The sequence below is a fragment of the Penicillium rubens genome (genome assembly GCF_028828025.1).
Source record: "Penicillium rubens strain IBT 27055 chromosome Unknown utg000002l_segment0_segment0, whole genome shotgun sequence".
Classification (NCBI taxonomy): domain Eukaryota; kingdom Fungi; phylum Ascomycota; class Eurotiomycetes; order Eurotiales; family Aspergillaceae; genus Penicillium; species Penicillium rubens.
In genome coordinates, this window is record NW_026890600.1 from 1449120 (window position 1) to 1475249 (window position 26130).

The 26130-nt window shown below is 47.0% G+C and overlaps 12 protein-coding genes across 12 annotated transcripts; 6 read left to right on the plus strand and 6 right to left on the minus strand.

Moving 5' to 3' along the window:
* Window positions 1-2362: 2362 nt before the first annotated feature.
* Window positions 2363-2929, minus strand: N7525_003008 (uncharacterized protein; the record flags this gene model as incomplete). The annotated part of the gene is made up of 2 exons (XM_061212564.1): window positions 2363-2514; window positions 2536-2929. 2 exons carry the CDS (start codon window positions 2927-2929, stop codon window positions 2363-2365), a joined length of 546 nt encoding a protein of 181 aa, XP_061069585.1.
* Window positions 2930-3543: 614 nt separating this feature from the next.
* N7525_003009 (cupin domain-containing protein) lies at window positions 3544-4155 on the plus strand (the record flags this gene model as incomplete). Its single annotated transcript, XM_061212565.1, has 1 exon — window positions 3544-4155. One exon carries the CDS (start codon window positions 3544-3546, stop codon window positions 4153-4155), a length of 612 nt encoding a protein of 203 aa, XP_061069586.1.
* Window positions 4156-4660: 505 nt separating this feature from the next.
* Window positions 4661-6232, minus strand: N7525_003010 (zinc-dependent alcohol dehydrogenase; the record flags this gene model as incomplete). Its single annotated transcript, XM_061212566.1, has 5 exons — window positions 4661-4939; window positions 4992-5572; window positions 5638-5865; window positions 5938-6033; window positions 6115-6232. 5 exons carry the CDS (start codon window positions 6230-6232, stop codon window positions 4661-4663), a joined length of 1302 nt encoding a protein of 433 aa, XP_061069587.1.
* Window positions 6233-6440: 208 nt separating this feature from the next.
* N7525_003011 (uncharacterized protein) lies at window positions 6441-7109 on the plus strand (the record flags this gene model as incomplete). The annotated part of the gene is made up of 1 exon (XM_061212567.1): window positions 6441-7109. One exon carries the CDS (start codon window positions 6441-6443, stop codon window positions 7107-7109), a length of 669 nt encoding a protein of 222 aa, XP_061069588.1.
* A 389-nt stretch (window positions 7110-7498) lies between these two features.
* On the minus strand, window positions 7499-7786 carry N7525_003012 (uncharacterized protein; the record flags this gene model as incomplete). The annotated part of the gene is made up of 1 exon (XM_061212568.1): window positions 7499-7786. The coding sequence occupies one exon, from the start codon at window positions 7784-7786 to the stop codon at window positions 7499-7501; it is 288 nt and encodes a 95-aa protein (XP_061069589.1).
* Window positions 7787-9975: 2189 nt separating this feature from the next.
* N7525_003013 (uncharacterized protein) lies at window positions 9976-10315 on the minus strand (the record flags this gene model as incomplete). Its single annotated transcript, XM_061212569.1, has 2 exons — window positions 9976-10035; window positions 10094-10315. 2 exons carry the CDS (start codon window positions 10313-10315, stop codon window positions 9976-9978), a joined length of 282 nt encoding a protein of 93 aa, XP_061069590.1.
* Window positions 10316-11908: 1593 nt separating this feature from the next.
* On the plus strand, window positions 11909-13584 carry N7525_003014 (uncharacterized protein; the record flags this gene model as incomplete). Its single annotated transcript, XM_061212570.1, has 2 exons — window positions 11909-12254; window positions 12344-13584. 2 exons carry the CDS (start codon window positions 11909-11911, stop codon window positions 13582-13584), a joined length of 1587 nt encoding a protein of 528 aa, XP_061069591.1.
* A 2067-nt stretch (window positions 13585-15651) lies between these two features.
* N7525_003015 (S-(hydroxymethyl)glutathione dehydrogenase/class III alcohol dehydrogenase) lies at window positions 15652-17438 on the minus strand (the record flags this gene model as incomplete). Its single annotated transcript, XM_061212571.1, has 5 exons — window positions 15652-15869; window positions 15927-16564; window positions 16616-16751; window positions 16890-17004; window positions 17430-17438. 5 exons carry the CDS (start codon window positions 17436-17438, stop codon window positions 15652-15654), a joined length of 1116 nt encoding a protein of 371 aa, XP_061069592.1.
* Window positions 17439-18070: 632 nt separating this feature from the next.
* On the plus strand, window positions 18071-19318 carry N7525_003016 (disulfide oxidoreductase; the record flags this gene model as incomplete). Its single annotated transcript, XM_061212572.1, has 1 exon — window positions 18071-19318. One exon carries the CDS (start codon window positions 18071-18073, stop codon window positions 19316-19318), a length of 1248 nt encoding a protein of 415 aa, XP_061069593.1.
* A 631-nt stretch (window positions 19319-19949) lies between these two features.
* Window positions 19950-21476, minus strand: N7525_003017 (zinc-dependent alcohol dehydrogenase; the record flags this gene model as incomplete). The annotated part of the gene is given in 5 exon segments (XM_061212573.1): window positions 19950-20228; window positions 20277-20857; window positions 20912-21139; window positions 21188-21299; window positions 21312-21476. The coding sequence occupies 5 exon segments, from the start codon at window positions 21474-21476 to the stop codon at window positions 19950-19952; spliced, it is 1365 nt and encodes a 454-aa protein (XP_061069594.1).
* Window positions 21477-22059: 583 nt separating this feature from the next.
* Window positions 22060-22686, plus strand: N7525_003018 (cupin domain-containing protein; the record flags this gene model as incomplete). The annotated part of the gene is made up of 1 exon (XM_061212574.1): window positions 22060-22686. The coding sequence occupies one exon, from the start codon at window positions 22060-22062 to the stop codon at window positions 22684-22686; it is 627 nt and encodes a 208-aa protein (XP_061069595.1).
* A 1513-nt stretch (window positions 22687-24199) lies between these two features.
* N7525_003019 (esterase) lies at window positions 24200-25370 on the plus strand (the record flags this gene model as incomplete). The annotated part of the gene is made up of 4 exons (XM_061212575.1): window positions 24200-24485; window positions 24615-24835; window positions 24934-25125; window positions 25188-25370. Coding segments are annotated over 4 exons (882 nt in total), but the record flags the coding sequence as incomplete, so codon positions are not given.
* Window positions 25371-26130: the final 760 nt, after the last annotated feature.

A 26130-nucleotide genomic window follows, 5' to 3' on the forward strand; every position in this document is an offset into this window, starting at 1 on the left:
GGAACAAGCTAGCATTCTTTTCGGGCAAGGAATGGGAGCCTCACTAGGTGCCACGCTACAGGAAGTCCCTAGAGGCTTACATGCAGCCTTATCAGAAGCGCTACAAACAGTCTCTGTCAACTATCCAGTCTGCATAAAATGATATATCAGATATTGATAGGCTTGTGACCACTGCCGAATCCCTCCAGTCCGGAACGACTGCTCCAGATGAGCTCACGCGGTATCTTAGAAGCAGTAAGCCAAATTCGCTAACGTAGTTCCCGGCCACCCTGGCCACCCCATCGAAAATCGCGTCTTCCTACCTACCAACCTACTTCAACCACCTACCATGCCACCAATTCGCTCTGAATCCTGGCAGAAATCGGCCAACCAAGAGGGCAAGATCTTATTAGCCCTTAATGACCTTCAAAACGGCCGAATCAAATCTATCCGTGCAGCACCAAAGCTATACGAAATACCACGCGCGACACTCCGAACACGCGCTCAAGGCGTGGTCTCTATCGTTGAGAGACGCCCCCCTGGCCATAAATTAACCTAATTAGAAGAGAATTCACTTTCTGAGTGGATAATCTCTATAAATACGCGTGGAGTAGCGCCTAGGCCTGCTACTGTGCGAGAAATGGCTAATATCCTACTAGCTGCGCGTGGTAGCCAGTGGCTAGCCACCCTTCGCCTATGTTAGCTATAAAAGCTATTTATCCCACAGACGAATTCGCGCGTACGCGGCTAGTTTCGGATATTAATTCTCGATGGCCACGAGAGCTATCTTACACTATAATTCGACCGAATCTACGCAGAAAACGATATTATTCCTCTTTATATACCTATATATTTATCGTATGATTCGTATCTACTATAGCCGCTTAATATTAGATGTTTTACTATGGTTAAACGCGCGTATAGCCGCTTCGTAAGCGATCTAGCTCGCGTTAGATATAACTATATCGATAAGTTCGATTTCTTAGATAACTACTAATACGCGCGGCTAGAGGCCTTCTAATAGCTAGCTATTCTTTAGAATAGCTTCGTAGCTAGTGGCCTAGTGCTAGTCGATGCAGAAAGGGTGCTTTTAAAGCTAAATATCTCTCTCCGAACGCTAACACCACTAAGAAGCCGGCTAAGCAGTAAATCTAGCTAATTCACGCCAAAAACAACTAGAACCGTGATTTAGCTATAGAAGCAAGCTTCTATGCTTAAAGATCTGCTAAAGCAGCGGTCTAATAGCCCTCCGAGCCTATCAAAAGCTATTCTAGATCAAATTATTAAGGGCCACTCTATAGCGCTGCACAACACCGCGCTACTAGCGCAAGACAACGCGAATCTACGCGTAGCGAATAAGAAGGTAGTCAAGTAGCGCAATAGGTCAACTAGGCAGATACCCTGCGAAGAGGGTCTGACCGTCGAAGAGGGCCAACAGCTAGTTGAACAGCTAAACCAGCCAGTTGAAGGTGACGAGGTCGTATCCCATGCGCAGGGCGATTTGCCTATTTAGCAAGATCAGCTGGCAAGGAGGGCTCCACCAAGGTGTAGTGGATGCAGGGAGGTTGGCCACAGGATCAATTCATGTAAAAATCGCTATATCTAGCTAAATTAATATATGTTGGTTGAGATAATCGATTTTGAATTTTTCTAATGGGCCAGGGTGGCCAGGGTGGCCGGGAACTACGTTATATCTGACTCTTTCTAAAGCGCTTAAGACAGAATGAGGGTTTTGTATATAATTAGCAGAAACATAGAATTAGATTAGCCATTTCGGCAGAAATTCGTCAATTCTCAACAAAGAAATAGTCATATTTTTTAACCTTTAATATATCTGTAAATCTGACTGCTCTAATAGCAAAACACTGAAAAATACAGGGATGTTCTGCATAAAATATGCATGTCACTAGAGCCTAGATGTTGTTTGTGTTTGTAGACCCGCCCGGTCGAACCGCAACTTTGAGGGTCGGTTCTACTCATCCTAAACCCGCCCCGCCGGTCTAAACTTCGTAACCAAGAACCGCCCCGTGGTGGGGCGTGGAGGCGTGGTACACGGGTCTTGCGGTTTGATCTCGAGGCCTGATCCAGGGTCTCAACTTTGCGAGGGGTCAGGGTAAATGAACACTGCTACTACTGTCTGTACGGAACAACGGATAATCACCTGAAAGAGTGCCAGTGAAATAATATGTCTTTGTGAGAATGTCAATTTGAACCGATTGTCGGGGGTTTGACGCGTCCGCTACTCTCGTCTGCAGCTCAGCCAAATAATCAAGTGGTTGGAAAACAGCCACTGACAAAAGAAAGAGGTCACACTTTCTATAATTCTGTTACTTATAGCACTTCAACACATAGAATACAGTCTTTGAAGCCATATTTCGTGTTGTCATTCTCTATTCCCAGACCCAACAATAGTAAGTCTTGAAAGTGCCGCCTCGACGTTGCCGTATATTTCAGGCCAGTCATAATCTGAGTCGCTACTGGAATCACTCTCAGGGTTGCTCCAGCTGAGTCCAGGATCGCTCTTAGAATCATATTCTGATGAAATTTTGAACTCACCGTCCGAATCATCGTCGTGGCTATTATTCCCGCCATAAATATTCAATTTCTTGTGGCTACCCGAGGCTGTATCGCGATCGTAATCGTGTTCGTTACATGTTGTGTCTTTTATCAGGGCGTCTATGTCCGGCTTTAACCTCTCGTTCATGAGACATTTATGATCTTCTGGGATCGATGTCAAGGTATCGAGCAAGTTGGCATGCCCAATAAGAATGCGGAGACCGGGTTCGGGGTTTGAATCCTCTTCTAGCAACTTGCTTCGCACCCTATCCACCCAAAGACATTTTTGGGCGATAGTCATCTCATCCCTCTTATTTGGACATTGGCTCTGAGAACTGATAGTTTCTGGCAGCGTAGCAGGTCGGTGTGGCGTCTTGTGTATGTTCGCGGACATGCCAACCTAGACTCTCAGTGGCGAAATGATAGTAGGATCGGTCGCAGAAAGGGTCGTGCGTCATTGTGTGGATACACCCGTCAAATATTGCAGACACATCCAAAGCCGATAGCGGAAGGGATAGTGCTTATTTATCTTGGAGCAGGATCATTGACTTCGATTCCAGATAGTTAAAAGCTGAACAAAAAGCACTAATACCAGTATACCCTTTGCCGTGGTTCCGGATACCTGCGGTTCATTGAACCATGGACAGGGGAATAGATAGAAACTCATCATCAATTCCCATGGACTGTATTTCCTTAGCTAATCCGTGCTCCGGCGGCGAGTTTGGGTCACCTAACCGTGAATATTCCTAGTTGATGGATCTATGAATGGGAAAAGTATTCCTTGGGTCTTCAGACCTTGGTAAAGTGACCAAAGGTTAGTTAAAAGTAGAACATTAACACGGTGACATAGTGTTAGGGTCACATGCCTCAGAGAACTGATAATATAAATGTCAAGCCTTTCTGGGTGCAGAGTTTTACATATTTTCATTTAATATAACATGTGCCAAGTAATACTCTTAAGTATTCACCTTAATCATTTTTGACCTTGATCTTGACCTCGACCTCGACATGTCATCTGGACAAAGGCAGCCCGAGCCGCTTCGTCGGATCATAACAACCCATGATGCTAGAAGTGGCCGAGCTATCTTTAGCAACTCGGTTGGGGAGCAGGTATCATTCACAGGGTTTCCGGTTCCCCCGGGCAAGCCCACAACATCAGACTATGCTCTGGCCTACAATACAAACACATTTCCTGTGAAAGGGCTTTCCCCTCCGACTTCTGCGACCCCGGAGTCCAAAGCCAATCTCGACATTAAGCAATATCACTCTCAGCTCTCGGATCCATCGCCTTTGAATCCACCAAACAGCACCTCCTGCATAATTATTAAGGTACCTCCGGGTTCACTGGTCCCAATGCACCGAACAGCAACCCTCGACTATGGTGTCATAATAGACAGCAGTACCGAATTAGTCCTTGATTCGGGTGAGAAAACCATACTGAAAAAGGGTGATGTATTTGTTCAACGAGGCACAGCTCATGCTTGGCGAAATATAACTCAAGCGGAAGACAATTTTGGTGTTTTGCGTGTCTTTTTCGTGTTTCAACCTATCGAACAGGTACAACTGGAAGGCGGAAACATTCTCGGTCAGGACTTGAATCTGTCTCTGAAAGAGGCCTAAATTACGCTGGAGAAGTGTATCACTCCAACTGGAGAAGCTGAGATAAACTGTCAGCTCGAAAAGTTTTTCTTCTTACTGGATTTAACCATAATCGTCCTGGAATCATATTCATTCGAGAGCATTTATATCATCCATTTACTTTGTCTAGTAAGCAACGTATTCGTTTTCTCTGGATACCTTGGTATAGTATACAAGGAGTTATTGGTAAGGATCTTCTCTCAGTACGCAAGCTGAGAAAGATTCCCAGTACTGCGACCAAGCCTCTCCAGAGAGCTCTTTGTCTGGAGTTACGTTTTATGAGAAACATAATTGCGAAGCTCTTAAGGCACACTCCCTTGATTCCAGGGGAGCATTTTCAAAATATTTTCCTTTTGAATGCAATATAACTATAATAAATATACTTTTCACAATATCGTTTTTCGGGCGCCGAATTATAATGAAAATTAAAGTGAAGCAAACGTCAAACATTCGAACTTGTCACGGAACTTTTATCCTGCAGTGGAGCTCAGAGGATTGTCAAAGCCGGAGCTCCTGGCGCTGGAGGAGCGGAAAACTTTGTCTGAACGAAAATCTTCTGCATACCCGGGTCACGCTTATTAAATAAATCATAGACTGTCTCCATGTCCTCGAGTTTGAACCGGTGGGTGACCATGTGAAGGGGATGAATCTGATCCTGCTGTATATATCTCAAGAGGTCATTCCAGTATTTTTGCACAGGAGCTTGTCCATTGCCAGCGAGATGAATCCCAGTCTCCATCAAGGAACCGATGTTGAAGTGATTGCACTGCATTGCCACGTCAGTGGAGATGTTTTACTAAAGAAAAGGTACCACATACAAAACCGGTATATACGCCTGTGATTCCACAACGTCCGAACCCACGGACAGAGGTAATCATCTCATTAACGAGCTCAGACGTATCCGTTTCCATGCCCAGTAATCTTTCAAAGTAATGAACCCATCCTTTCGTATACTCACCAGCAGCACACTCAATCGCCACATCAGGTCCGCGGCCTTCGCACATCTTCTTCAGAGTTGAGGTAACAGATTCTCCTTCGGGGAGATTCGTATACTCAATTATCTCGAGCCTAGGTAGAATCTTCTTGACGAAGTCTAGTCGCCATTTTCCATGGCCACCATCAATAAGTATAACTCTATTAGCACCATTGAAGAAGCTGAATTCAGCGGCCATTTGTCCAACTGGGCCAGCTCCCCAGATTGCCACGGTGTCACCCTCTTCAACCCCAGTATCAACAACGGCGTTCCAAGATGTTCCCAGCACATCAGAAAGGTAGAGACCTTTTTCATCAGGGACATCATCAGGTAGCTGAAGGAGGTTCACATCACCGTAAGGGACGCGAACATATTCCGCTTGCCCACCAGCAAAGCCCCCCGTGAAGTGGGAGTATCCAAACATGCCTAAGGCTAGCCTTAGTATAGTAACCTCACTGATATCAGCATAGCCATTTGAAGAGGAAACATACCAGCTGTTCGACGTCCATATAGCTTACAGGCTTGCTCGTTCGAATTCGTCCGCTCACACATTAAGGACAGCTTCTTCTTACAATAATAACACTCCCCACAGGCAATTTGGAAGGATGCCACAGTGCGGTCGCCCACTTTAACCTTCTTAACTGCCGGTCCCACACTTGATACAATACCGCAGAACTCGTGGCCGAGGATATCACCTTTCTGGAGATCTGGGATGGCGTCTAATAATGGATAACATACTGTATGAGCAGATCCTGCGACAGTTCAACAACTGTTAGAAAGATACCACATACCGTGGAGCAGGTGTAAGTCACTCCCACAGATAGTGCTTCCCGTCACTTTAAGTATGACATCGCCCTCATCGATGATCTTAGGGCAAGCGGTCTCCACTATCACAAATTGTATAAGCAAATTTGGAAGTGTTGAGATACACAAGCCAAATGAAGGCCGTGATGGGCATAATGACTGACCAACTTTAACCGAATTCTTCCCTTGCCACGTCAAGGCTTTCATCCTATGGCTTAGGTCACCATATCCCTGAGCCGCATAGTTGCTAACGTCTGTGGTAATCGAGGTACAGGTAGACATTATGTATGTCCACCAAGAATTTTTGCTCGAATTGTTTTCCTGGACGTAATGATTTATTTTCGTTTTGGACAATTGGGTCTCGACTGGACGCCTTTGCGTTCAAATCCTCACAGCTTGGAAGCGCGAAGCTAAGTCGGTCGTCTTGGTCGGAACTAGAGTCTGAGAAGGGGCCGGAGATATCGAAAAGGTGCATTGGGTGCTTTCTATGATGCTGGCTGTGGCTGATCCTGTACGCCCAGAGGCCAAAGAGGTCCTGCATGCTCTTCGCAACAGAGGAATTTCCGTGTGGATGATTTCGGGAGACAATCCAACGACGGCTCATGCGGTTGGTAAAATAGTCGGAATCTCCCCGGAGAATATCATCGCCGGGATTTTGCCTGAGCAAAAGGCAGAGAAGATACGATATCTCCAGAAGACGGTGCCGAGACCCTCCAAGAGGAGATGGTTCAACTGGGGGAAAGAATCAAGGCGCACCCGACCACTTGTTGCTATGGTTGGCGATGGAATTAATAACTCCCCCGCGCTGACAGTGGCCGATGTTGGTATTGCTATCGGGTCTGACTCCGAGATCGCAATCTCATCGGCAGAATTCGTCCTTATATCCTCCGGCCTGACATCGCTCTTGACTCTCATTGATCTCAGTCGCATTGTGTTCAACAGAGTCAAGTACAACTTCGGTTGGGCTTTGGTATACAATTGTACCGCTATCCCGATGGCCGCTGGTGTCTTCTATCCCATCGTGAGCAATGGCAATCACATTCGCTTGGACCGTGTTTGGGCTAGTTTGGCGATGGCTTTGAGTAGTGTCAGCGTTGTTTGCAGCAGTCTGTTGATGAGGACTCGATTGCCATTAGTCGGTTTCAGGTCAGCTAAATAGAGTATCTTTAGTTAGGCAGGGCTCCATTTACGTACATGATTTCTTTTGTGTCCTTGGAAAGGCTGACCACCCTGTCAATGATTTGAGCGAAGTCTCTCGTGTTAATGAACTGAGCCTTGTCTGTTGCTACTCCAGGACTAGCCTAGAACAAGTTTAATAAGAATATCACCATCTGAAATATCCGAGCAGCGTCAATTCAAAAGCACCACAGCCCGCCTGCGGGTATAGACAAAATACAGGAATATTGTACAGCCCGGCGAGCAACTGTTGTTGAAAGGTAGTTCATCCATGCTAAGGCAACAAGTTTCAGGTCGTAGTCAGTTATTGCAGAAAATAAGGTGCTGTTATTCTTTATTATTGCAGAGACCCTTGTCATTTACTATCATGATCTAACAAGCAACCTCTGTCACAATAACGGAGACGTCTCCTAGAATCCCGTGGCTAGGGATACCAGAAATATTGACTAGATACTTTGCACTGTTAAGGTTTGTCGCCTCAAATTGATTTCCAGTCCGGGCCCAGGGACCATTCCAGTGCAGTGATGCTATTCGAGCGTCTCCATGGTATAAATCCAAGCTGCCTTCGACTCCCAAGCCGTAGACTGCACTTCCACAGAATGATGCCGTCCCTTCCTCGCCATGACATATCACTAACTTATTCACATCTTCACGCGCCATCAGGGTTGGCTTCTGGCCTCTGTTGTATGGTTCGCCACTGTCACGAAGGTCAATACAACTTCAGTTCCAAGATAGGAGGATTCTTCAAATACCGTGTTACTAAAGTGTTTCTAACCGCGATAGCACCGCCTTGGTGTAGATTATTTTTGATAATGATTGACAGACGTTGTGTGATATGGTCATCCATTACTCTGGATTGCAATAATATTACCTGCGGAGAATATATGGTATTATGGAATCCTGTTAGATATCACTGGCTTTAATATTTGATCCTGAGCTGTTTTTGCGTCCTAAATACATCCTGACTCGGTAAAGCATGTCATGTATTATGCCGCCTGGTAAAATAGAGTTTTTTGTAACCAAGGCGCCGTCCGCCTCCGACCAATCAACAAGCCGTCCTTCTGCGCGATTTGTGCCCTCTATGTGAACCTCAGTGGTGTGACAAAAGTTTGCGTCGCCCCACTCATACCAAAAAACGCGTTAGTACCCAACCGCTTCCTAATTAGGCCTAGATGAAGCTATTCTGCCGGTCAAAACAACACGTAGAAATCCCAGCAAGTGTAGAAGCTATACAGGATTACTACACCATGCCTCGCCGACGAAAGGAATTGACGCCAGATATCCGGGCCAGGATCTGTGAGCTGAATTCAATTGGATGGAAGTTAACATGGATACACAAGCGCTATCCTCATATCCCATATACAATAATTCAATCTACAATTAAGCAGGAGAATACTCGAAAGAACCAACAGACTTTACCTCGCTCTGGACGGCCTAAAAAGATTTCTGCAGAAGAGCAACAACACCTGCTAGACCTAGTTGAGCAAGACCAACATATAAAAATGTGCGAGCTTTCTGAAGCTGTCCAAAGCAGCCCTTCTGTGCGTACAGTTCAACGTCTATTCCGCACACTTCATATGCAGAAATGGAAGCAATGTGAGAGGCCAGAAATTACTCCTGAAAATGCAGAAATGAGGCTGAGATGGGCACAATCATATGCAGAATACACCGCAGAGGATTTCAACCGAGTTATCTGGTCAGATGAGTGCTCAGTTGAGCGTGGAGCAGGCGTACGATGGATCTATACTTTCCGATCACCAAAACAGCAGATTATCGAGCGAGATATCCGTGCTATACGCTGTGGAAAAGGTGTAAAGCAGATGTTCTGGGCTGCTTTTGGATTTAATCGATGGACAGGCTTACTACCGCTGGGGGGGGATCCAGAATCCGCGTGTGGTGGAGTTACTGCATGGGTTATTCGCGGAGTTTATGAATCATTTTTACCAGAGATCCTAGGCCCTGGGGATATCTTCATGCATGACGGAGCTTCTGTACACCGAGCCTATATTGTACGGGATCTTCTTCAACAAATGGGTGTGGAAGTCATGGTATGGCCACCATATTCTCCTGATCTAAATCCTATCGAGAATCTATGGGCGATTATGAAAGGAAAGATCTATGAGCTTTATCCTGAGCTAGAGAGAGCTCCAGATACTGAAGATACTCTACAGACGCTTATCCAAGCAGCTATAGAGGCCTGGCATGCAATTGACGAGTGTCGGCCGTACAATACCGCTAGGACTTCATTTCATTCAGCATCCACTCGGTCATTTGATATTCCGCACTTTCCTAATTCAGCTTAGTTTTACCCCTTTATTTCATGTATTTAGTTGAGTATCTCTGCTAGATTAGAAAGATCAGACCTCCATATAAGCAGGCACGCATGCAAGAGTTTGATACAAGTCAATACATTGGTGGCAACCTCCGACAAGATTCTGTTATAGTGAGAGAACGGAGTCTCCGCAATAAGCACCTCTCAGATCACATTTCTAAACAGTAAGTATTTGCTGCAGGGGACCCTGTCCTGCTGAGCTCTGGCACTAAGAAACTTGTTCTTCCTTTTGGACATTTCATGTTCTCAGCGAATAAAATATTATAAAGGTGGGAAGATAGAAAGTTGCGATTATTCTCAAGATCCAGACCACGCGAAACCAAATGATTGCGCAATTATTGCAAGGTCAGACGAGTTTTTTTAGTCTAAGCACAGATAGAGCTTGTTTTCCTTTACGTGTTTAAGAGCAAGCGGATCATGTAGGAACATAATAGAACATCGTTGGGCAATATCTGTTCAAAATGATTTGGCCTTCTTCCTGCTTTTCGCCATCAGCATTCTCTCATCCTCGCTTTAATTAGATTCCAGGGAAGATATCCTCCATAGTTACCGGGATTGGACGAGGATAACATTCATCCTGTTACAGTACGTCAGCGAGGTTATCTAGTGAACTACCGAACCTCGGTGCAACCTACTAATCTCGATAGTGTCCCAAGCCATCTTCCTCCAGTGGAATCGAAGACATAGATTTCGCCAGTCTTTCTGATCTGGATAGCCACCAGGGTATCAGCCTTGCATTCCAGGCTATATTCCGCTGCTCTCTTAAAGATAGTATTCTTCCGTCTATTTTTCTGCTGTGATGCCGCCTTTGCGGTTTCAGAGCAACGCTTCTTCACCCAAGAGGATTTTCGAGGCATGGTGAAATATGCTATATTTAGGCGAACTTCCCCGACATCGATATTGCAGAGCACTATCGCCCCCTAAATAGCTTTGAGACCATGTCATGCTCCGAGATGCTTGCTGATTTTACGAGATAAGCTCACCCGTTCCTCTCCTTGAACTACAACTAGAATGTGAGGACCTGTGAAATCGACGCCGAAAATGACAGCTACTGAGGCCATAAACGGCCGCATTTCCACACGTAACTCTCAAAGCGGTGAGCCACCGTTTTAGCCTCCCCGTGTTTCGCACCACTATTCTGCACCCGCCAAGCGTTCTAGTCCCTTCCGGGGCTGATGTTGAATGAACGCTGAACGCTCGACCTCAGCGAGCTTCAGTCCCCTCAACTCACGACCAAATCGACGCTGAAAATGGCCTCCTTCGCGGCCAGATCCAGCTGCCCCAGAGCCGGCCGGCCTGGTCCAGCGCTCTATAAAATGCTATCTTTTCCCTGCTTCTTCGGTCCTCCATTCCCATCCCCAACATCCCATCCTCCCCTGCATTAACAAATCTCGGCCCAATCCTGAAGCTAGCCATTCTCTTGACCCCTCTCTCCAATATTTCTATCTTACTGCCTCCATGACACCTCCTCCTGTCCCCCCCGCTCAACCCGGCGAACACCAATTCTGGACCGATCCAATTCTCTGCGAGGAGACTCGTGCTAGACTGGAACATTTCCGCAGCCTTGGATGGCTTCCCCCAAACTTCAAGCCCAAGACCCTGGAAGGTCTTGCTGTTGTCGAACGATATTGGCGGAAGTAGGTATGCTATTGGATATCAATTCAATGGCAGAGAACTAACGTCCAATAGGTATTGCATCCAATTAAACGAGGACTACGTCGAGTACCTGCTCTTGGAGGATCAAGCCATCTATATGAACTTCTTCGATTGGATGTCCAAGACTTCGCGGAAGAAGCTCCTTCAGTCATATGATGAATATTGGCGACGCCTTTGTCAATACTTCGGTCTATTCGCCCGACGCCGTGTGAATGGTAATGTTCACGAACAGATGCGACGGGTACGCTAGGTTTCCTCGGACTCCGTAGATAGAGGACTAATATGGAAAATAGTTCCTCGAACATGTACTCCCTGCTGAGCGCAAAGTATCTAGACGAACAAAGAACAAGAATACACTGGATGTGGATGTCTTCTGTGTCACCTACCGCCATCATTGGGTATATTCGAAGCATTTCCGCCACGGGAGTATGATCATTCAATTTGCCACGATCCAGCTCTGGTCTGCCATTACCGGAACTCGACCAGGCGTGCTTCTCCCGCAGAAAGCGTCTCTAGCAGGCATGCCGCTGGGCAAACGTAAAGGAGACAAGGCTTTCCAGAGCGACCTCCCTAAATATGTATCGACAGATGACCTTCCAGCATCAGTCTGCTACCGTGATATCGAGCTCTTTTATCTCAAGGACCCAGATAGTAAGCGCGATGTTCTGTGTGCCATCATCGAGTTCCGCAATCTCAAAGGTCGGCCAGAAGGCGCTGATGGGTAAGGGCAACTTCATCCAGCATTGCAAACACATCTAATCCTACTTTTTTCCCCTCATAGAACAAAATTCTTCATGCACGGCGATTACCAACTAGCATACTGCCCAATCAACCAGATCGTCTCATTAGCCTTCCGCGATGGGGCTTTTCTCAATACGGCACTAACCCCAGAGCTCATCTGGCGCCTCCGGGTTCCAAAGCGCAGTCAATCTCTTCCCCTCCGATGGAAGCCGGAGAAGCTGGACACTCCTCTTCTTCGGCGTCTTGAGCGCACGACATATGGCTACGAACTTCATAAGTCTTTATCAATGACATACGATTCCAGTCGACAAGCACTCCAAGAGCTGGGCCGGGATGCAAGGTTCGAGGATGATATTGGCCATTATAACTACCGTAGGTGGACTGCAAATGAAGTTAATCGTACGTTCCTCGCGATTAGACTCGTTCTGGAGGAGACTCCATCTGCATCAGGACAGACTACTTATATAATATCTAACGGCTGATCACAGGGAACTTTACCAGCCAGGAGCGGCAGAGGGTTCTAGGCCAATCCGGTGACGCGGTTTTTGAAAAGCACTACCAATCACAGTTTATCAATCGTGATCTTCAGCATGTGGTCCTACTCCGACCGTCTCAGGAAGGTCTCCTCCGGGTTGCCGGAAGCATGCTCAGGAAGAGGGACCCTCGAGCTCCGTCCGATCTTACAGATGCGCAAAAACGTTCTATTCGCCAAAACCCTGAAGTCCTTGAGCTTAGACGGGAAAAGAGAGAGCTGATGGAGAAGATGCGATCCCTGGCTGGCACGATAGGAAAAGCCCGAGACCAATTCCCTCACCTCTATCAAAGACATGAAGAAGTCAAGAAGGAGCTCTCCCAGCTAAGGAAAACCCTGGCAAACAACACGCGACAGACAGCTCGAAAGGAATATTTCCACACCGCACCAGTGCTTGAAGTCGACAGGCAGATTAAGCAACTGCTCGGCCAGTCTGACGTTGACCAATCTGATGCCGGCAGCTCCGAGGACGAGGATTGGGAGCTCCCAACCCCGGATTACGTGTTTCCCGAGCGGGTGCGACTCGTGGAGAATTTCTACGGGCCAGAAGCAGAGAACTTTGACGAGGATAAGCTACTTGCACGACGGATTCAGGTTACCAAGGACATGGTTGCCCTCTCGCTGCTCTGCGAGCCAAACCGGCGAGGCAACCGAATCAACTGGGATGTCGAGGATGATGAAATTGAGAAGTCGGAAGAACCCTTGCCTGCTGAAGAGGAATCATTGGAATGTCCTACAGATGTTTGCATTATCTGTTGCGGTCAATCTCGACTTTCATCGTCTAATCCTCCACACAAATTCCCGGCCAAGCGACAAGATTCAGTCCGTCGTCATCTCATTGATTCTCATCTCGCCCATGCGCATGACGGAATTAGCTGCACGTGGCCAGTATGCCATGGCATCCCTAAGTTCACTAAAATCACTGAATTTTTAGCGCATGCTGTGACTGTGCATGCATATGACATCAACATTAAGCTGCATCATCTCCCAACAAAACCGTGCCTTACTTACAGCGATACTTCATCCGTGGACAGTACAGTGGAATCTGTAGAATCTGGTGGTCGTTCCGGCACTGATACTCCCGCTTCTTCCGTGGGTCCCGAGATGGCGAACATTGACCCGCGGTTGTTGGAGCCCTACCAACCCCAAGTTACAGACCCTCTACTGCGTCGCTCAAAGAGATTGCGGCTTCGATAAGAGTGCGGAAGGATGCTAGTTAGTTTTGAGGGTACTTTTGCTGGTACAGTATCTGCCCGGATAGCTAGTCTTATATACTTTCCAGAGGCACCTGATATGCCTTGGACCTAACTCGTAAATATTGTATACAAGCTATCTACAAGTATCACAAGATACTTAAGCCACTAAAGTATGATGGCCTTGTGCCATCAACACCCACAACAACGCTCAGCTAACACATCCCATTGCCAGTGGCTCAACACGAGTGGCTGAAAATGATGACCATATTTTCGCGTCGGTCTGGACCTCAACGCAGCCTTGTATCCAGTTAATTCCCGAGGCTCCAGGTTCCAATAAAATGGGCTCTTGTTAGTCGCGAGTCTGTTTGGCTGAGAATGCAATTGATCGCCGAAGAACTAGCGCCGTCAGCGCGAGACTGGCTGCGTCTGATTGGTTTACAGCGAAACCACCCGCTTCAGCGCTTCAGCATCCTGACGTCAAGGCACTTGTTGGTTGGCACTAGGAATATTGACTTTGATCTGCTTTTACGATAATGTACTGTACCTACGGCCTCTTCTCGATCTAACTCACACCAACCACCTCGTGGCAGACGCGGTAGGCGCGCTTCAGCTGCCGAAGATAGGATGTTGAACACTTGAAGAAGTGCCTTCAAGCCAGCCTACTAACGAAATTACTAACCCACGAGAATCCCCTACGATATTGATAGATGAGATGAAATATGCTAAAAGTGAATTTGTATGGGCTATAAGGAGACAAAGCACATGTTGGGAAATGTACTAGTAGATTAATGATAGTTGCCCTTTCGGCTTAGCCGCCGGGCGTTAATAAATTTTGTGTGAGTATGTGTGTGTGTATCCGAATTTAATTTCGCTGTTTCTGGCAACTAGTAATGCCTGACAGTCAGAACTGTTGATGGCTACCACAGTCTCAAGGAACTCTTCCTCCAAACCTACAATGCACACACCCGTCTTGCAACTCGCACACCATGGTATCTCGCGCAGTCCTTGATCTCTAATATATTCTATGTGCTTCCGTGGGCAATCGTGTGCCAGGTCATTGATCTCAACTCGGATAATGCGTGGACATACCATAGCCTGGTATTTGGGGTAGCTTGGTGTTCTCCTTTGTCAATATCTTGGTCGTCGTTTCATTTTGGGCGTGGGGGCTGCTGGAGGGGAAGTTGAGACTCGATGCACTTTGACTCCTCATTTGGGAACAGAGAGGAGAGATTGGGAGAGATTACCCTGTTACATGCTACCAGATCACTTGATAAGGATAGAGGAATACACCTGTCGGTATTATGTGCGGGTTGTAGAATTAAGTTTTAGTATTCCGCGAGGTATCACTCCAGAAAAGCTTTTCCCGTTTGTGGATGGACGAGGGATTCACTTTGATTTGCTCAATGGAACAACACGTATCCCGGTGGTCTTCATTTTCATGGGGAAAATTGGCAAGGACTGCCTGGTCAACGGCTGGAAGTGGGAAGTTCCAATCAGCCGGAAGCGAAGCAGTAGAGGAAGGCGAGTATAACAAGAAGGCATAGCATGCAAGACCAATAATTTGAGTTAAACCGGAAGTTAGCGGCATGATGCCAAATGAATACAGATTGTACAGTAAGAAACGGACCTTATCCTATCCCTCAACAGTTGTTTCCCCCTGCTCAAGCGGAATCCGATTTTTTAACAGAAATCTGGCGCAGAGTCACCTGCAGGATCAAACATAGGTGAGTGGATGTTATAATTTACTACAGAGTATGCTGCTGTACTTTATTGAAGTTATTAAGCGATCCAAGCCTGCTTGCCAAACCTTTTATCCTTATGCAACTAATATGTTCTCTTCCATCCTTGGGAGTAAATTATCCTTCTCTAGCATTTTAAGAACACGTGTAGAATTGTGGAAAACCAGAAGAAAGCGACCCCAACTCCTCCAACGACCTCAACCACGCCCGACTCCCTCAACCATCACGCTCCAACAATCCAACAATCACAAAGGTTTTCCAAGCGGCTTTTCAATCCAGAATTCACCATGTCCATACGAAAGAATGGATATACCCTGTTACTGCAGCCTTTAGACTTTCATATCCAACACACACCGAATACAGTCACCGCTTTTCATATGCTGAAAAGCCGTATTGATGGTCGCCAGTGATTCACGATGAGTGATGTATTCATCAACCTTCAGGTAGCCGCCGACGTAGTCATCGACAAGACTGGGTAACTGAGACCGACCCTTGATACCACCGAATGCGCAGCCTCTCCACACTCGCCCAGTGACAAGTTGAAATGCTGTTTATCGGGTCAGTAATGGGATCATGTATGCAGTGAAGAAAGCGACAAGCTTACGCCTAGTTGAGATTTCCTGACCAGCCGCAGCGACACCGATAATAATGCTCTCGCCCCAACCCTTATGACAGGATTCGAGGGCAGCACGCATAACACCGACATTTCCGGTACAGTCAAAGGTGTAATCGCATCCACCATCAGTCATCTCGATGAGCTGCTCCTGGATGGTCTTCTCTCCCAGCTTGGTTGGATTCACAAAATCAGTAGCACCAAACTTGCGCGCCCACAGTTCCTTATCATCATTTACATCAACCACGATAATTTTACCAGCTTTATTCTTCACCGCACCCTCAATCACGGACAAACCAATACATCCAGCGCCAAAGACAGCAATGTTAGATCCTTTCTCAACATCCGCGGTGACTGTTGCAGCGCCATAGCCGGTGGTAATCCCGCAGCCCAACAGGCATGCACGATCGGTAGGCGCATCGGCAGTAATAGCCACAACCGAGATGTCGGCAACAACGGTATATTGAGAAAAGGTTGACGTCCCCATATAGTGCAAGATGTCTTTGCCGCGGGCCTTGAAGCGACTTGTTCCGTCCGGCATCACACCTTTACCCTGAGTGGCACGGATCTTTTGGCACAAGTTGGTCTTTCCCGACTTGCAGAATTTACACTCACCACATTCTGGAGTGCTTGTAATTGTAAGCTAGCGTTCGTACAGTAAGATATGAGGGGAGACTAACTAGAGAGCGATCACTCGATCACCGGGCTTGACGCTAGTCACGCCTTCACCAACTGATTCGACGATACCCGAACCCTCGTGGCCCAGGACAACAGGGAAAGCTCCTTCGGGGTCCTTTCCAGACAGAGTATAGGCATCTGTGTTTTATTCCAAACAGTGTTAGCCGTTAGCCCACAAAAGTTAGACCCAAGTTAAAACAGACAAGAATCAAAAAAAAAAAAAAAAAAAAAAAAAAAAAAAAAAAAAAAAAACCAGGTAAGGTGTAAACAACGCACCGGTGTGACAGACACCCGTATGGAGAATCTGAATGCGAACTTCATGCGCTCTAGGAGGGGCAACCTGGACATCCTCAATGGAAAATGGCTCGCCGGCGGCCCATGCGATAGCAGCCTAGTGCTATCAGCCATCAAATTCTGACCAGACACGGGAAACCACAATGATCCACAAGTCATGCTGCAGAAGCCTTTACCTTGCAAGTTATTGTCTGTTACTTCAGGTCAGCAAAATATCAATGTAATACACAGCGCATTAAAGCGCCATTAGTTTTTGGTGGTTGAGAATAAGTCAAGAGGAACTGCTCATTATCCAGCACAGCGGTTGAAAAGCTTGAGGCATGTATTGGGAGTAGGGGGAAAAAATAACGGAGATCTCACTTTACCAGCTGTACTAGACATAGCGCTTTTTTGCGGTGGGCTATTTATATGAGGTTGGTGACAGAGCTTTGGTTTGACTATGAACCTGAATGGGAAAGGAAGTTTTGTTTGGATTTGAACTGATCGACTTATATAGCATAGCTCGTTGCATCCATTACATACGCCAAACATGGGTTAGCATGATAAAGAATCGTGATGAAAGAGATGACGTCTGTAGTTGGAGAAACGGGCGTTTGACTTTGGACATAACGATAGAAGCTTGGAGAAAAAAAATTACTGATAGGTGGGGTGATGGGGCAGCATCCTGTCACATCCGGCATTCCATTTTGAACTGGACACTTTGTGGCTGAACCTAGATTTCATTCACGCACTCGAGGAAGATGCGGCTGAAACCGAGCACCTCCACTAGTATCGGGGACCTGTTTTGGAAATAGTATCGAGCCAATGAAAGGCCCCCTCGATTTACACCTCCCCACGCCAAGACTCTGGAGCTATTAATTTATCATCTTGTTAACTTTGTTTATCATTACCACAATCTGCTGTCTCCGCACCAAGAGAAAAAAAAACATTACTTAGCTTTTTCCAGTAGTGGAATTGGAGATACAGGAAAGGCGTGTACCCCGCATGCGTCGTCCCCCGACGCTGCCAATTGGAGAGTACTCTCGCAGTATGCGAGTTCGTAACGAGAAGTCGTGACGTCAGGAATATTATGCGTAAATACGCAAGGTATTTCATAGCCCATTCCCGCCATTTAACTGAAATCTTTCTCTGCGGCGTGTATCGATATCGGCACCAGAAAAAGGATGTCAACTAAGGAAAAGGTAGTCATAATCGGCGGTGGTTGGGGTGGCTATCGACTTGGATACGGCATCGACCACAGAAAATTCGATATCACCCTGATTTCGCCAGAGAACACGTCTGCAGTGACCCCGCTCCTGGCCAGCGCTGCTTGCGGGCTGTTCGATCCTCGTCTGGCACATGAACCCATCCGCCGGAAGGACTTCCACGCAAAATACATCAAGGCCTTTGTCGTCGACATCGATTTTAACAGGCAGGCGCTTATCTGCCAACCAGCCTTCGAAGAGTTGAAAGATGAGCGCTTCGAAGTATTTTATGACCGAGTGATCGTCTCTCCTGGCTGTCAAAGCAACACCTTCGGCATCCCTGGCGTGGCGGAGAACGCCATCTTCGTCAAGAACGTGGCTAATGCAAATACGGTACGGAGCCGCCTGAATGAAATTCTTGAAATGGCTTCGCTGCCGGGGACATCGGAAGCTCGTCAGAGGCAGCTGCTTCATATCGTTATTGTTGGGGGTGGTCCCACGGGGATCGAGATGGCAGCTGAACTGTCCGATCTTTTTGACGGGGATTTAGGGGTTTTATTCCCACACCTTAAGGACAAGACGTCGGTTTCTGTGCTCGACGTCGCACCACAGATCCTAGCACCCTTTGATCAGAAGCTATCCGAATACGCCTGCAGCGCACTGAAGACCAACAAGGTCAACGTCAAGCTTGGCTGCCACATCCTCAAAGTTACACCGGACACCATAGAGAGCAAGGAATCCGGGGTGACCGGCTACGGGATGCTCATCTGGGCCACCGGAAACAGATCAATACCTCTGATCGACCAACTGCAACTGAGGAAGACCGAACGTGGTCTGACTCGAATTTTGACGGATGATCATCTCAATGTCTTCTCACCGGATGGTAGCGTAATACCCAACGTGTTTGCAATGGGTGATGCAGCCGATATTGAGGGCGGGACGCTACCGACAACTGCCGAGGTTGCAATTCAAAAAGCGGATTACCTTATTAGCCTCTTTAATTCTGGTGACAAACGGCCATTTCAATATAAGCAGCGGTCACTGGTGACCTACACGGGTGCGTGGGACGGTGTGATTCAAGGGCAGCGCGAGTACACGGGCTATGGCGCTTGGTTGAGTTGGAGATCTGGCAACTTCTTCTGGACTAGGTCGTGGAGGAGAAGAATCTTAATGGGCTATGCGTGGTTTATGGACTGGCTGGATGGCAGAGAGATCATTCGCAATTAGGAGTGGTAGCAAAAGGGCTGAGTGCTATAATGTGTATTCAAATATCTATCATGGTGCTCTTGAGATATGTCTACTGGGTCTATATATGTATAGAACCTTCCATCCATGCATGCCGTACCGTAATCAATGTATTCATTATCTACTCGTTCATATTCTAGTTGTAAACACATAACAAGTACCAATTTTGTGATCCCGGCCCTTATACTTCCTTTGTCGTAATACATGCTGCCAACTCACATCTGGAGGTTAGTCTCTCGACCTTGACCCCTCAGGTCATGATTAACTAGCACACTATCTCCTTTTGACGAACGTATGTAAAGCAAAGAAGGCGTCGAAGAAACCTAATGATAAAATTTGATCACAGTACAGGAATGTTACTCCACAGATACTCTGCATGTATAATGCACCGCTTGCAGTCAAAAGGAAATTTTGTGTTCCTATTCTGTCTGCTACAGACGTTCATACTTGCCTACTGAAAATTGAACATTCATTAAAGACTGACTAAAGTACATGGCAGCAAACAGTATTTCGTTTTATTTTCTTGCTCAAATTCTTGTTTGAAAGAGTTAATTCACAAATATCACGCGACAGCCCTTAGTAGGGGGCAAGGTTTTAAAGCTTGGTAAGTAGTTCAAAACACTGTCAGGGCGGGTGACGCAGCATATCTGGGCGCTGAAAACCTTGTCTGGACGAAGATCTTCTGCATGCCATTTGCACGACTGTTAAATAGGTCATAGACCTTCTCCATATCGTTGAGATCAAAACGATGAGTGACCATATCACAAGGACAGATTTTCTCTTGCTGTATAAGGACAAGCAACTCCTCCCAGTACTTCTGCACAGGTGCCTGGCCATTTCCGTTCAGATGAATCCCCGTCTCCATCAAGGACCCAATATTGAAGTGGTTGCACTAAAACAAGAATTAGCAGTGAGAAACGCTGAAAATATAGTCACATACATAGCCAGTATATATGCCAGTAACTCCACAACACCCGAATCCCCTGACCGATTCAATCATCTCATTCAGGAGTTCCGACGTGTCGTTTTCCATGCCCAACGATCTCTGGATGGCGTGGCCCAACCCTTTTGCATACTCGCCAGCGGCACACTCGATTGCAATGTCTGGGCCGCGCCCATCGCACAATTTTTTCAACATAGTCACAACTGTTTCGCCGCGCGGAAGTCTGGTAAAGTCGATGGTCTCCAAGTTCTTAACCTTCGTCTTCATGAAATCTAGCCGCCATCTCCCTTCTCCACCGTCAATCATGATGATTCGGCTCGCCCCATTCACGACAGCAAACTCAGCTGCCATCTGCCCAATTGGGCCTGCTCCCCAAACAGCAACCGTGTCCCCTGGTTTAACGCCAGTATCAACAACAGCATTCCACGACGTGGCCAACACGTCGGATAAATAGAGGCCCTGTTCATCGGGGACATCATCTGGTAACGGCAGCAGATTCACATCCCCAAAGGGGACCCGCACAAATTCAGCCTGCCCCCCTGCAAACCCCCCGGTGAAGTGCGAATATCCAAACATACCTACATTGGGTTATTCATGAATCCATGGTTTGGAAATTCAAACAGGCGACATACCTGCGGTTCGGCGTCCATAGAGTGATTTTTCGCTGGCGCTTCCATTTGTTCTTTCGCACAACGACGACAATTTCTTTTCGCAGTAATAGCACTCCCCACACGCGATCTGGAATGAAGCCACAGCTCGCTCGCCAATTTTGCGCTTCTTGACCTTAGGTCCTATTTTTTCCACGATCCCACAAAACTCATGGCCCAAAATGTCACCTTTGTGCATTTCAGGGATGGCCGCTGTGGGCAGTATCAGCATACCGCTAGATTTGGTGGCAAGTCACGTACAATGAAGTAGATGGAGGTCGCTTCCACAAATGGTACTTCCCGTTACCTTCAGAATAACATCCTCATCATCAACGATAGTTGGTCGAGCCGTCTCCACTTCAGCCCAACCGAACTGTCAGCACACGTTCATTTCCAGATATATGTTTTGTTGTCCAATGATATATTTACCAAGCTTGACTTGATTCTTTCCTTGCCAAGTCAGGGCTTTCATTGTCAGGCTGGGGTCTCCGTAGCCAGTATCAGCATAGTTACTGACGTCTGTAGTGAGGGCGGGCTTCGTGCTGGACATTTTTGCGGTAAGGATTGGTAACGAATATGTGAGGGCAATGATACTCCTGGTGTTTGAACTTGTCTCTCAACATGGGTGGTAGATGGAAGATTATATAGATAAACGTTGCTCCCTTGGCCCCAGTACAGCCCGTGTGGCGTCACGTCATTGTGATGTTTGATTTCTGAAGAACCTGGAAACCATTTTCTCGTTTCATGTTCACGTTGCTTCCAATGTATGCAATGTGACAGATTGTCCTACATCATGACTGCTATGTAAAAATCGTAAAAAATCAGAATTGCTTTTGTTTTCTTTTGGCAAGACTATTTGGCCAATTGGAAGTTATTCATACAGTTTGTATTTGAGAATAATCCAACCTGGTTGGGTGTGATGCAACTACCCTTCCCGGTGCATTGAGGGGTAGCTATGTCACCACATGTTATGCCTTGTCATCGCTGCTTTCGGATCCATGACGTACCAGTGTTCAAATCTGTCTCGAGCTTGTGAAGGTTGTGTTATAAGAATAGCCACAACTCTCGAACAACGTCTAGTCTATCAAACAATTCATGTCATAATCAATTAGTCTAGTAACGAGAACACCAACATGGCCTACCAACCTGTTCCCTTCAATCGAATAATTACCACCCACGACCGCCGAACTGGAAAGGCTGTTTTTGAGAAAGACATCGATGCGCACGTTCCCTTTGTGGGGTTCCCAGTGCCCCCAGGAAAGCCGACTACATCTGACTATGCACTTGCCTATGCGACCACAACATTTCCAGTCAAGGGTCTTTCTCCACCTACGTCGGCCACACCGGAAGCGGAAGGAAATCTGGACATCAAACAATATGTGGCCAAGCTGAACGACCCCGCCCCTTTGAATCCAGAAAAGGGAACAGCCTGCACTGTCATTGAGGTACCGCCTAATATCGACGTCCCGATGCACCGGACCGCAAGCCTTGATTATGGCGTTGTCATTGACGGAACTACAGAGTTGGTTCTTGACTCGGGTGAGACGAAGATTCTAGGAAAAGGCGATGTTTTCGTCCAGCGAGGTACCGCTCACTCATGGCGCAATATTACTCATTCGGAGGACAACAACGGCGTTCTACGTGTGTTCTTCGTTTTCCAACCCATTGAGCCTGTGCAGGTAGGGGGGAAAGGAGTTGCATCAGGATCTGGAATTGTCTCTGCACAGATGAACAATCTACCGGCCCCAAGCATCAGTTAAGTTGGAAGGAACATGGAATAATGGTTTTATGAGTACATTCCACAAAGAAATATGTGAATTTTTATCAAGTGAAAAGTGTAAGAAATTTGAATGGATAGCGGTTATTCGGCGGGCGAAATTTACACAGTTGTCAAAGCTAGCTGTTGTGGGACCAGCTCGAATGCGGGACACCCTGTGCCCAATCACAGTTTAAGCCAAGTCTCATTTGGTGAAGGAACACCATAAAACTTTTGATATAGAATTACGCCAAGCCTCGCTGGGCGCAAGTCGAACCCCGACCTCGGACACAAATTTCCTTTAACACAGAAATCACGCATCTGCTCATGGCAACGCAGTCGTCGATGCGACACCCCCGGGTGCTGCTCCTAACTGGTTGTTCTTATTCCCCGCACCAGCAGACCAGCTGACGGCAATTAGCTGATTGACTGTCACAAACTGACAGAGCTGGCCCATCTCATTCAGAATGATGGCCCCGCCGGTGTTACTGGCCGCGCCAAAGCCCCAAGATTAGAGCCAATCTAAGGCCAATCTAAGCGATGATGATAATCACCCATTCATTCGCCTTGACCAAGGGTTTTGCATTCAGGCATGAAGACCCTCTGGAATCCGGAAACCAGACACTGCAGGTCACCAGCGGAACCATGCGGGCTCTTCTGTCCACAGTAGACCTCCATGATAGGTCTCGGATGCGGTCGGATTTCAGTTTTTGGAGGAGTTGATGTTGTGTTTATGTTTAGTGTACTGATTTCATCGAAAGATAGTGTTGAGTTGGTACAGGTCGGCGATGTCCGAAGAGACTTCGCAGCAGCGGACCATACGCACTAATTGCCCAATGATGAGGGTGGCGGTGGGGATAGAATGCCTGTCCAGATGTGGGGAGATTTGCATCGGTCGGTTTTCGGGGCTGATAAGAGCTCGATGAGAGCTCAACCAATTGTGGTGGATCCCTGGGTCCGTCTCATCCCACGCTCTCGCTGTCCTGATAAGACCAACCAAAAACAGCAACCCGGATCATCATTGCAGATCCTTCTGCTGATCAATCGCCCGTGACGTAGATCAAGGGTCTCGACCACCATAGAAATATCTCACACCAACTTTAGCAACTGTATCTGGCCAGTGATCATCAACAAAGACTACTCATCAAAAACTAAACCCCAATCAAGGATTGCAGATAATAATCCGCGCGTCATTGACTTCCCGTATGGAAGATTTATTCTAAAGAAAAACGTGGTAGTTTATCAAGCACGTTGGATATGCACTGCCCTGGTTTCAGAGGCTATTTTAGTACTTTTAGCCCAAGAAATAGTCCCCTGTGGTAAAAGTTTAAACGATCGCATTTGCTTCGGAAGTAGGAGCTGTATTATAGGACAATTGTCCAGCGAAAATCGTCCTCTTTGCCACCAAAATACAATACATTTTCTCTTCCTGGCGTGGCCGCCTTGGCGTATCACCTTGCTCTGGTCAACTCCATCAACTACGCCCTACATTACTGCCAGGTATCTGAGACAAAGACGACCTTTTAAGCCGTACAGATATGGTCGTTACCATAAAGGCGGTAATCGCGTCGTTTGGCGGCAAGCTCCTGAAGCTTAGCCACATGGCCACTTCAACCAGATGTGAAATGGCTTTTAACCTCTATCTTCCACCTCAGGCTTTCGAGGAACCGCAGAAGAAAATTCCCGTCTTGATTTATCTATCCGGCCTGACGTGTACCGCCGACAACTGCTCTGAGAAAGGGTTTTTCCAACACGGGGCCAGCAAGAACGGAATAGCTGTGCTATATCCGGATACAAGTCCTAGTACGATTATATTATTCCTCACAGGCTACTTTTTCTCGGCGCACTGCACAATGCTTGAGTCGCTGTTGGGAATTGAACCTCAATCTCTACCTCAAGGTTATGGTCATGAAGTAGCTGACACTTTCATAGGGGGTCTGAACATCCCGGGAGAGAATGATAGCTGGGACTTCGGCACCGGTGCGGGATTCTACGTAGACGCCACCCAGCAGCCTTTCAATGAAGTATACAATATGTATACTTACGTGAAAGAGGAGCTGCCCAATGTGGTTTTCCAAGAATTTCCCGAGCTTGATCCGAAGCGGGTCAGCATTACAGGTCACAGCATGGGCGGCCACGGTGCTTTGATGTTGGTATGTTTCCAAATATTTTGCCTCCTAGGTGTTGAACTAGCGGGTGTAATTGTGCTTCGCTGTTCACATAGGGACGGAAAGCTGATCAATGGTGAAAGTTTCTTCGCAATCCCGGCAAATACAGATCTGTCTCTGCCTTTGCGCCGATTTGTAACCCAATCAACTGTCCTTGGGGTCAAAAAGCATTTTCGGGGTATCTCGGAGAGAAGTATCAGGATTTATGGAGAGAATATGATTCAACCGAATTGGTGAAAGGATGGAAAGGTCCGTTGAATATGCTTATCGATGTGGTTTGTCTCCTCGGCCGCCCTTGTCCCTGCTTCTTTAGATTCATAGGCTTATGTCTGTCAAGGGTACTGGAGACAACTTTTACAAGCAAGGCCAACTTCTTCCCAAAAACTTTGAGCAAGCAGTTACGGAAGCTGGAGTTGAGGGTCTTTGCATGCGCTATCAACCAGGCTATGATCATAGCTACTACACAATGGCGTCCTTCTCGGATGACCACGTTGCACATGCGGCACGCTATCTTTTATAGTGCAACTGGAAATTGCCGTTTGTTTCTGCTTGCGTTGCCCGGTAACCTCCGTTATCCTTTCCTGTCTTTTCTTCCTTTCACTTTTGTTCTTTTTCTAGTTTCAAAATTACGCACCAACCGTGCAACCCCTGTAACATCGGATGTCTTTTTACAAAACACGGGCCTCTCGTGGTATGTCTTCGACTTCGGAAATGTCGAAGTAATGAGTTTCTCAACCGACCCGGGCGGCCATTGAGGGGCTTACTGAGAGAAGCGGTTGAATACTTTGGGGCACGGCTGAGTGATGCCATTTTGGATTCATATTGTTAGGCTATGACGAGTACTACAATAGTGTCATACATGGCCTAATTCAGATGCTGGAAATAGTCTACCGCGTGGCAACCAAGTCCGTCCCTGTGCTGCCAGCCAGCCAGGCCGCCGAAGGCTTTAATGGATTTTTCAACAACATATAACTTTTCTGTGGCATCCTCTGTCAACTGCTAGATACATTTTTCAAGATACCTAGAAACTGAACCCGGCCTTCTTTGCATTAAAGGTTGCGATAAGGTCCATAAGTGGCGGAGACAAGGCATCGTACGTTTCCAATCCAAATGCTTTAAACCTTGCCCTTACATCTTCCATACCCTTGGGATCGAAGCCCTGCTCAATAATGGATGACACAAAACCGGCAAACTGTGGCTCTTGCCATCCTTCCTCATTCGACAACTCCACATGCACAAAGTCCAGCCCCTTAAACGGGTGATCTTTTTCTATCCGGCCA